The sequence below is a fragment of the Dermacentor silvarum genome, chromosome 4 (assembly GCF_013339745.2).
Source record: "Dermacentor silvarum isolate Dsil-2018 chromosome 4, BIME_Dsil_1.4, whole genome shotgun sequence".
Taxonomy (NCBI): Eukaryota; Metazoa; Arthropoda; class Arachnida; order Ixodida; family Ixodidae; genus Dermacentor; species Dermacentor silvarum.
In genome coordinates, this window is record NC_051157.2 from 117,801,443 (window position 1) to 117,812,887 (window position 11,445).

The 11,445-nt window shown below is 50.3% G+C and overlaps 1 protein-coding gene across 1 annotated transcript; it reads left to right on the forward strand.

The window, feature by feature from the left end:
* The first annotated feature begins 1,456 nt into the window (after positions 1 to 1,456).
* Positions 1,457 to 1,828, forward strand: LOC119448859 (uncharacterized). The gene has a single exon (XM_037712069.1). It carries the CDS (start codon positions 1,457 to 1,459, stop codon positions 1,826 to 1,828), a length of 372 nt encoding a protein of 123 aa, XP_037567997.1.
* The last annotated feature ends 9,617 nt before the right edge of the window (positions 1,829 to 11,445 follow it).

The window sequence follows — 11,445 nt, forward strand, 5'->3', positions numbered from 1 at the left end:
CTTGAAAGTGGAGCTGTCATCCATGACCTGCGCTGCGAACCGTGCCCCTCCTTCGCCGCCGACCTCGTATGCTCAGGTTGCGGCTATGCAACCATGCGTTCGTTCAGACAGCGCCTCCTGCTCCTGCTACTGCTCCCAACAATCTGGCGACTTTAGCACCCTGTAGGCCTAGCTGTCACAAAATTTTACACTACCCGGCCTACGCACCGCCCCATTTGTTATTATTGCGGTATTCTCGGGCACATATCGCGTTTTTGTCGAAGACGACAACAGGACGAACGCCGGAGCTACGATGTTTATGAGAGAGACCCGCTGCTTCCTCCGAGTCCCTACCAGCGCCGGCTTTCCCCACAATCACTTTCTCCTCCTTCCAATCCCGAAGCGCCTCGCAACTACCGTCCAGGACGCCGCCGCTCGCCCTCCCCTCTCCGACGCTCGATATCACCCCTGCAACCGGCCACCTGCACTCTGACTCCTGATCGGAAAACTAGATGGTGAAGTTTTTGGAGGGAAAGCTCAATGGCTCGCACAGACTACAATTCCTCCAGCGTGCCTGGCCAATACTTTATTAGTGTGTGTAGAAGGTGCAGTGGGCTGAACAGTTAAAAGAGGATATCAGTGCGGTGACAAAGTCCAGACTGAACTGGAGGTGGAGAGGATGGACAGCCGCCTCGCTCATCTTCTAGAAGCTAAAAACTCACTGTTAAACAGATGGAAAGGGCAGAAATTCAACCGAAGGCTCCGAAAAAAGATCGCAGAGCTCAACAAAACTATAGAAGATATAGAAGATCACTGCCAAACCATGAGCCGACATCAGTGGGATGAGGTTTGCAATTCAGTAGATGGTCAGATGAGAGTTGGAGCTAAATGGAACCTACTCAAGCATTTACTCGATGGCACCAATACCAAGTAGAACCAAAGACAAGTCATAGCGAAGGTTTTCCATGAAGCATCACAATCAGAGTCGGTAGAAACCGTACCCGAAAGACTCGCTCGCAAGTACCTGCCACTGGGCAGCTCGAGTGACGAAGACTATCCACCCTACAAAGGCTCATCTTGCCCCGAGCTAGATGTCCCCTTCAAGTCATGCGAAGTAAGGGAAGCCCTCCAGAAACTAAATGGCAGGTCAGCCTATGGTCCTGATGACATCCCCAACCGGGACCTCAGAGACCTGGACGACGGTTCCATAGAACGGTTGACAGAGGAGATAATTGGAACATGGGAACGAGGGGTTGTCCCGCCGTCCTGAAAAATGGCCTTGGTCATCCTTATCCCAAAGCCTGGAAGACCCCCGAGTCTCACAAACTCAGACCCATTTCACTCACGTCCTGCGTGGAAAAGGTGGCGGAACATGTCATATACGGTTACAACCGTATCTCCAAGCACATCGAGAAAAAAGGATTGTTCCCCTACAACATGATTGGCTTTCGTCCCAGCCTTGTCAACGCAAGACGTGATGAAGCTCATCAAGTGTCAAATCATTGACAACACCACAAGAGATATAAGAGGCATCTTAGGCCTAGATCTGGAGAAAGCGTTTGACATTGTCTGCCATGCGCACATTCTGAACTCCATCTCAGAGCTCAATTTGGGAGAAGCCTTCCACAGATACATAAGCTCATTTCTCAGGGATCGCAAGGCCACGCTCAAAATTGGTGACCTCCAGTCTGACAATTTCAGTTTGGGGCCCAGAGGCACACCACAAGAAGCGGTAGTCTCACCACTACTTTTTAACATTGCCATGAAGAAACTATCGGAAAGGCTCTCCAACATAGACGGGATCAATCACACGCTCTACGCCGATGACATAACAATCTGGTGCACCTGAGGAAGCGAAGGAGATGTTGAATTAGGTTTGCAGGAGGCTGTAGATCAAACAGAGATGTACCTGGAAAGTACGGGGCTTAGATCCTCCCCGAGCAAGTCTGAGCTCCTCCTCTACAGGCTAGTCAGGACAGATCCCAAAGCTAGAGGCTGGAAACCGTTGTCTGAAATAGACATAAAACTCTACACTAAAAGCGGCTGTACCATCCCCAGAGTAGACACCATTCGGGTCCTGGGCAGGTTCATCGAATCAAATGGCAGTAACAATACGACGCTCAACAAGCTCACAGCCAAGACCGAGAACATCATCAGGCTCATCAACAGAGTCTCGAATAGGCGTGGAGGCCTTCAGGAAGACAACCTCCTCAGGTTATTCCACGCCTTCCTCATGAGTCACATAGTTTATGTGGCAGCCATGCGCAATTGGTATAACTCCGAAAAGAAAAAAAAACTTACACGCTCATCAGAAAGAGTATCAGAAGAGTAGTAGGCATTCCGTTACGGGCGAGCACAGACCTCCGTATGCAACTAGGAGTGCACAACACATTAGACGAGATAATGGAGGCCCAGGAGTCGGCCCAACTAGCTAGTCTATCCTGAACCCCGGCTGGAAAGGAGATCCTGGTGGTTCTTGGGATCAACCCTATACTTTTGGACAAATGAAAATATTAGATCTCAGAAGATCAAAGGAATAATATACGAGTCGCACCGTTTCCCGGTAATGTTCACCCTCAACACAACGTAGGCAGACGCAGGGCAAGAGCCCTCGCCCTCCTCAAGAGTATCAAAGACGATCCCCACTCGGCATGTTTTGTCGACGCAGCTCAATATGAACAGTCGTCTAACCTCACCAGTGCCATCGTTGATCACAACGGACAGATAGTGAATGCAGCTTCCCTGAAGTGCTCAACTCCATCCAGAGCGGAGCAGGTCGCAATTGCTATGGCACTCCTAGATAACAGCAAAACACAAATCTTCACTGATTCGATATCGGCGGTCAGGGCTTTCGCTTCAGGGTCCATTGCTGAGGAGGCTCACAAGATTCTCAAGAACAAGATCATCTCTACGCACACCATCACGTGGTTTCCGGCGCACCTCGGTCCCCAGCTTGACTCCTTGCCCAATCTCAATGACATCACCTACTCCCAAGCGCGTGCACTAACAACCGCGTGGGAGCAAGGACGAGCTCAGAGACCGGGGTTCTCGAGTTTCGGGACACTCTCGTTACTTTCAACGAAATCACTAAGCACTATTACCTGGGCAGGAGGATTTAACTTCCCCCTCAGCAAACTGGCCAGACCTCTGTCATCCACGTTACGCATGCTTCAGACTAAGTCCTATCCCAACCTGGCCTTTTTTCATCTGATCATTCCAGAGGCTTTTATCTCTACTTGCCCCGACTGTGCGGCTGTTAGCAATTTAGAACACATGCTCTGGCGATGCCCCTCGTTACAGGGACCCAATCGCATTACGGAAGAAGAATGGAGCTCTGCCATCCAGAGCTCAGAGGTTTCACGGCAAACTTGGGCTGTCCAGAGAGCCCACGATGCGGTGGTTAGGCTCGGCCTACCCGTCCCCACGTGGGAGCGCCCCGCAGCTCTGCCCCAGGACAGGGCTTCTCAGCTCCTTGTGAATAAAGTTCTTTGTCTGTCTGTCTGTAGAAGGTGTACCAGTTCCAGCATTGATTGATACGGGAGCAGCTATTTTTATTATTCCCGCTGACTTAGCAAAATTCCCGCTGACCTAGCAAAATAAATAAATAAAAATAAATAAGCTGCCAGTGTTCATCACGCTAGCGTTCTGACAGAGATTGTACGCGGCCACGGAGTGAGATGTATTCATGTTTTTCTGTGTGCGCGTGACACCGTGCTTGTTAATTTAAGTAGTAAGCAAATGTTAACAGCAGTTTATGCAGCTGCAAAACTACTAAGCTCACTGTGCAGAGCTATCTAATGATTTCCCTATGCAATCAATGCTTCGCCTTTTGGGCGAAACTGCTCGTTTTGTTCAAGATCATATGGAAATCAAGTGGAGGTAATTTTTGCTTTGAGCAGCATCGGGAAGAACTACTGTTACTCCCTTAGGGAGCATTGGAAATGAGCAACTGTTAGTCCTTAAAGGAGTAGCTAAATTTTAAAAAATGTCGCAGTTTTTTCCGAAAGACGAAGCATCAATTGTAATGAGTAGGGATTGTAGTTTTATCGGCTGCATAAACTTGGACACATTCGCTTATTAACTGAATTAACAAGCGTGGTGTCTGCGCGCACAAGCAAACATGAATAGATCACACTCGATGACCGCAGACAACCACTGTCAAAACGATGGCGTGAGCAAGCACGGCGCCGCAGATAGCGAAGGCTCGTGCGGTCTATCGCTTCAAAGGAAACTGAGCGGCGAAAGCACAGCGCATACAAAGGTCACAGCGTGTGGAGATCGCTTCCAGGATACGGTGCAGGCTCTCGCCCGCACCGGCGCAAATGTACGCAGTTGTTAGAGTAGAAGCTGCCCCGCATCTTTCGCGCACTGTCTTCTCGCTTTCCTGGGATAGAAGTTTCGTTGTTCCGGTGCCTGGAGGAAGGCCGAGGGCTTGTTTGTATGCTTTCCGCAGTAACACATTTATTTGGTCTTTTTCTGTTGATGTTAAGTTCAAATAAGGTGTCGCGTACGTGACTCTACTGACGATAAGGGCCCGAGTCAAGCGTAATAAGTCTTCTTCCTTCATGCCATGTCTGCGACTGGCAACTCTATTAAGCATCCACAACACCTTAGACGAACTAATTGAAGCACACCGACATGCGCAAATCACGCGCCTCAACCTCACTAGAACAGGCAGAGCAACACTTCGAAGGTTGCAATACCCCGTGGCGACAACCAACAATCAAGAAGTACTCCGCAAGACCCTACACGAGCAAATAATGGTGGCGCCTGTTCCGCGTAACATGCACCCGGAATATCACTTGGGCAGGAGAAAAGCACGAGCGATAACAATGGAAAGGAGATACGGCACTCTCTCCACTGCTCGCTGGACAGATGCGGCCATGTACCCGAATGGAGAGGGCATGGTAATCAGCGTGGCTGGACACAGACAGCAAGAACTGGTATCCGCCTCCGTTCGTACGCAGAACGTCGCCGCAGCCGAAGAGGCCGCTATTGCCCTCGCCATCTCGGCATCGAGACAAAACGAAGAACTATATATTCTTACAGACTGTCAATCAGCATGTCGAGCCTACGCGAACGGCCATCTACATAAAATCGCATGCGATATTCTACATCGGCTTAACGAAATACCCCGCACCACGATAATTTGGACACCGGGACATGAAGGCGTCAGCGGAAACCATCGTGCACACACGATAGCCCGAGGTCACTGCAACCGGGCACTGCAAGAGACGCCAGAAGACCCAAGTCCAGACACACTACAAACTTACTACGATATACTGCAGCACTACCGCCTTTCGAGAAGAACGATGCCGCCACCCCACCCATCCCTCACCAGAGCTGAAGCCACAACCTGGAGGCAACTCCAGACCAACACCTATCCTCACCTCACGCTCCTTCACGCGATGTACCCCACCCTTTATCAGCCCCTTTGTCCTTTCTGTACAGAGCGAGCTACCCTCTACCACACCACATGGGCATGTCAAAATATCCCCAATAACTCCCCAAATCGAAACGCAACGCACGAGCAGTGGGAGATGGTGCTGACCAGCTCGGCACTGGAGGATCAGCGAAAGCTTATCGCCAGAGCCGAAAGTGCTGCCACCGCCTCTGGGGCCCTGGACTGAAGGCTCCACCCACCACGGAGATCGACGCTTCTCCGTGCGTCATCAAAATAAAGTTTTGTCTCTCTCTCTCTCTCTCGCTTTCCTCCTTTCGTGTGGGAGATTGAGTCACCAGTTCCCCTTGTGCCCTGTCACAAGATACGCATTTGGTGCCGCAGCACAGCGTCGCCCCCCCTCCCTCTCTCCTATCCCCCCACGGTCTTTCGCGCGACAGAAGAAGTCGCGTTTGCTCTTCGACGTGTGGTCGCTTTCCGTAAAAGCGCGCGTCTCTCGCGCGCTTTCACTCGCACATACAGCAAACGGCGCGCGGTGATGATTTTATCGCCCTTGGAGTTTATGCGGAACCTCACGGTGACGGCGAAGACGGCGGCGACACCGATGGCAAGAGAGAGACAGAAGAAAGGGAAAAGGCAGGGAGGTTAACCAGATGGGAAGATTCGGTTTGCTACCCTATGCTGGGGAGAGAGGGGAGGGGGAGGTAAAGTGATAGGAAAGTAGATATAGAGAAAGAAAGGAGCACATATACACAATAACAATCGGTTACAGGTGGCACAGCACAGTAGCACTTGCAGCACTATAAACATCTGTCCGGGCTACAGCCGCTTGTCCAAGTCTGTTGCCCTTAAAAACTGCAGCAGTGCCCTCGTTGTCGTCCGCTGCGATGGCTTGTGATCTCGGCATTCTAAGATAAGTTCCTCTGTAAGAGGTCTTTGGTCAAAACGCGCTATCGCAAGTACGAGCGATCATCTCTGTGAATTGTAGCGAGGACAGTCACAGAGAAGGTGCTGAAGAGTCTCCTCGCTGCCACAGTCATCACACGAGGCGTCGTAGGCCCATCCGATTCAGAATGCAAAAGACTTTGTAGAGGCCACTAATAGCCATATTCTAAAAATAGGGTAGCTTCTCGACGGCAGAGTTCAGCTGGGATGCAAAGGCGTAGAGAGGAGTCTAAGTTGTGCAGCCGGTTGCTTTGAAGACTTCCTGCGTTCCACAGGGAGAATGTGATATCGCGGGTGAGTATTCGAAGTTTTCGAGCGGCATCTGTCCTTGATAACGGTATTGGTTCCTCTTCGTTGCCTTGAAGAGCCGACCGAGCAGCGTTATCGGCGCGTTCGTTTCCTAAGATGCCGCAGTGACTTGGAAGCCACTGAAATGTCACGTGGTGTCCTTTCTCAGTCAAGGTATGGATTAGTTCTCTAATCTTGAATACCAGTTGTTCGTGTGGTCCACGTCGCAGGGCTGATAGCAAAGACGGCAGTGCTGCCTTCGAGTCACTAAATATTGACCATCTTCGAGGTTGTTCTTGGCTGATGAGACGAAGTGCTGCGCGAAGAGCTGCAAGTTCCGCAGCCATCGATGTCGTTGGGTGAGGCGTCTTGAAACTGATGGTGGTCGCTTTCGCTGGGAATACCATGGCTCCAGAGGAACACTGGAGAGTTGCCGATCCGTCAGTATAAATATGTACGTGGTCGGCGTACCTTTCGTGCAAAATGAGCAGAGTGAGTTGTTTAAGAGCAGGTGATGACAGCTCAGATTTCTTTCTGATTCCTGGTGCGGTGAGGTGCACTGCAGGTCGATCCAAACACCATGGAGGAATCGATAGCTTAGTTGCGGGGGAGAAGCCTGATGGAAGGCGAGTGTAATACTCCGAAATCAGAGTGCAAAATGACGCCTGCGGCCTTTCTGACGGTAGTGTTGCCAGATGACGGGAACGGGCCCGGACAAAGTGCCTAATGTGCACTCTCAACACTTCCACCGCAATGTGCGTTTGTGTGAGTTAGTCCCGGGCGATTGCAATAGTCGCCACTGTTGATGTGCATTTCGGCAAACCAAGACGAAGCCTTAGAGCCCGAGCTTGAATAGGCTGTAGAGCACGAAGGTTTGTCTGGCAATTGTTCGTCAGTACGAGCAAACTGTATCTCAAGAAGCCCAGAAAAAGAGCCCTGTACAATTGCAACATTGCATGTACTGACATTCCCCAAGTCTTTCCGCCCAGAAACTTGAAAAGCTGGGAGATTGCTGTCAAACGCTGTTTCAAGTAGGTCACGTGCGGGCTCCATGAAAGATCTCTATCAATGATTATGCCAAGAAATCTGTGAGTCTTCTCATAAGGAATTATCTGGCCATTTATAGAGATGGCATAGGGTGGCATTGGTTTGCGAGTGAATGCCACCAGTGCACATTTGTCTGACGAGATTTCAAGACCTTGGTTGCGGAGGTATTTAGCTGTCAGTGTAGCAGCTTTTTGAAGTCTTGCACATATCTGAGGGCGTGTCACACCTGAAGTCCATATACATATGTCGTCTGCGTACATAGATATCTTGATCGCTGCTGGCAGATGTTCAACGAGACCAATGAGCGTGAGGTTGAATAGGGTGGGGCTTAATACTCCGCCTTAAGGGATGCCTCGGTAGGTGTAGTGTCGTACGGTTTGACCATCGCCGGTACACACAAAGAACGATCTCATAAAAAGGTTATGAGAGATCCATTGAAAAACTCGACCACCTAAGCCAACTATCTCAAGAGCATCGAGGATAACCTCGTGAGATACGTTATCGTATGCCCCCTTGACATCGAAGAACAAAGCTGCAGATAATCTTTTGCATGACTTGGTGTTGGACATACGCAGCAAGATCAACAACACTATCTATCGATGAGAGATCTCGACGAAAACCAGCCATACAATTTGGGAAGATGTTGTAGTGTTCCAGGTCCCACTTCAAGCGGGCAAGGATCATCTTTTTCATTATCTTTCCCACACAGCTGGCCAGCGCTATTGGGCGGTATGAGGTGAGTTCAAGTGGGGACTTGCCTTGCTTCAGGAGAGGAACCAAGCGGCTTGTCTTCCATTCTTCGGGAACCATGCCATCTTGCGAGGATACGTTGTAGAGATCTACCAGTTCTCTACGTGCGCATTCACTCAGGTTTTTCAAGTAGCGGTAGGATATTCCATCTGGTCCCGGGGATGAAGAACGCCTGCATAGAGCAAGAGCCGCTTGAAGTTCCTCTATTGTGAAAGGAAGATCCATGCGGCAGTCACGCGAAACGGAGATGTCACTGGGGGCTGGATAGCCTGGACCGGTAGCTTGGCCAACGATCCTTGCACAAAAATCTTCTGCAACATCAACATCCAGCCGCCTTTGGAAGAGCGCCAGTGCTTTGAACGGGAAGCGTTGTTCAGGGAGGGAACGCAGACCACGTACGGTTCTCCAGATGTGGGAAAGTGGCTTCTGGGGGGTCTAGTGACTGGCAAAACATTGTCCAACCTCGCGATGCCAATCTATCCATGCGACGTTGAATTTTCTTTTGGAGTCGTCTGGCTGTCCTAAGGTAATCAATGAATTTTGTACGCCGGTATCGCCGCTCCGAACGACGACGGAGTGCACGAAGCCGCTCCAACTCTATATCCAAGTCCGTGTGCTTCGACGAAACCGTGACCATGCGTGTGGCGTCTCGCATTGCACACTTGATTGTTTCCTCTAATCCAGAGGACAAGCCATTTCGACAAGCATGTTCCATGGCACAGGTAAATTTAGTCCAGTCAATTAATCAAATGGTGTTCCCTGGGAAGGACCTAGACATCCCTTTGATGACAAGGTACGTGGGAATGTGATCACTGCCATATGTCTCGATATCCAAAAAAACATTTAACACATCTTGTGAAAGAGCTGGAGACGAAAGTTATGTCAAGACAGCTGCCATAATTCACGCCTCATCCACGGGATGTTCGTTAATGTGTGTTCGTTAATCTTTTCGAATCAAAATTACTTGGAGGCGATATATAGACGCCTACAAGTGTAAACATGACTTTGCCCTTTTTGATTGTTAGGCAAACATATTGATTGCCATCGTGAAGCGGAATCGGCTGGCGAACTTAGGTAAGTTCTCGACGAATAGAAACGATGACTTTGCTGCATGCACCAGCTGTTGTGGACATAACAGCTTCGTATCCCGATAATCTGACTGGTTTTGACACGTTAGGCTCACATATGACAATGATTGGGAACAAATTAGTATATACATATTGACGAAAGTCTGAAAGGTGTGACTTTAGTCCTCTTGAGTTCCACTGGATGATTGATGCTTCCTTGACTTCTTCTCGAAAGGATGGGTGATGGTTGGCCATGTCTCTATTCGAGAGATTCAAGCACTGGGATTAAGGCGTCCAGTACTTTCAGTGCACTTCGAGCAGACGTGGTTCCAATGTTTGACAAGATCACTCGAATGGCATCTATGAGGGGACGCAGCATTGAGATAACTTGACGATATGCTTTGGGCATGTCATCAGCGGCAGGAGTAGGCTCCCGAGTGGGCTTGACAGTCTGTGGTTCTTTGGGAAGTTGCTGGCTCGGAAGCGCAGGCCATTATTCTTGAGAAAGGTTCCTTTCAGCTGAATTTCTTGTGCTGTTCAGCCCCCTTGTGTCCTGACTGAAGACTGTGTGCTACAAAGGAAGGGCCACTCTCCTTTCGTTTCTCTGCCCTTTTTGAGGAGGATCGGTGACGCCGATGCCGGATCGTTTCAGCAGCCTCACTATGGGACGAATTGTCCCGAACCATTTGCTTGAGAACTGCGACCTCTTTCTTGATGCGAGGGCAGTCCTTAGACGAGGCAGCATGAAAACCATTACAGTTGCTGCACTTCAGGACAGTAGCCCGGCAAGTGTCCTCCGCGTGAGGCTCAGCACACCAGGGACACAGCAACGAGTTTGGACAGACCCCCTTGACATGTCCAAGCCTAAAGCACTGATGGCATTGAAGAGGCTTTTGTACGAATGGCCGAACAGGGTGTCGGAAGTGTCCGACTTTGACGTGCGATGGTATGCAATTTCCTTTGAAAATCAGCTTGACGCAGCGCGAAGTTCCAAGGCGGCTCACATGCGGGATGACAACACCCTCACTTGCTGGTCTGACGAGGACAGGAAAGTCCGCGTTGGGAACGGCGACATCGATGTCATACATTACACCTGCTGTAGATGCATCGTCCATCGGGATATACACACGCACTTTGATGCGTCCTAGCTGCGAGGTTTGCTGCAGTTTTCCGAGCGCACTCCCGTTGTAAAGATAGATTGCGAGGACATTTTTGCGCGTATTTATCCGAATGTCCTTAAATTCATTCGGCACGACCCCTTCCAAGAAAACAGATAGCTCTTGCCTGTTCAGCAATCGGGGGTTGCTTGAGGGTTCCTCGTGCACAAACACGATGGAGGGGGGCCAGCGTTCAGGACTTGACTTCAGAGTCGCCGTGCTCGCTTGCGTTGATGGATTCTCGTTGACATTCCTCCTTTTGGCCCTCTTTCTGCGAACAGAGATGAAGCTATCATCCGATTAGTCATCACCCGACACGGAGTATAGCTCAGTGTCCTCGGTGTCGCTGAGCATTCTTCCACGGCCGTGATGACCTCTGGCCAGGAGGGCCTCTGGAAGGCTCCGCGTCCATGGCCACAAGACGGGGAGCCGAGGCACCAGGAAATTCCAGAGACGGCAAAAATCTGCTTGAAGTGTCCACATAATTGCTATCGCAATAAAACCTTGCACACGGCCGCGCAACGCTTGAAACAGCGAATCTGGGCAATTGTAGCCCAGCATTTTCCGGAAGTGCGCGCGAACTTTTCATCTTATTACTCATGGTGATGATAATTTCTTTTCGCGCGTCTCGAACTTACGGCCGTCACTGCGCGTTGCATAGCGCAGCTTGCAACACCTACACCACATTCCCATGCCGACACCGCGTAACAGGAGACCCGCTCCGTGACTGCGGCTCTCTCTCTCTCACTCTCATAGGGCTCAAAACCTTTTCCACTCGCAGAGCACGAGCGTACGAACGCGCCAGCTGTGG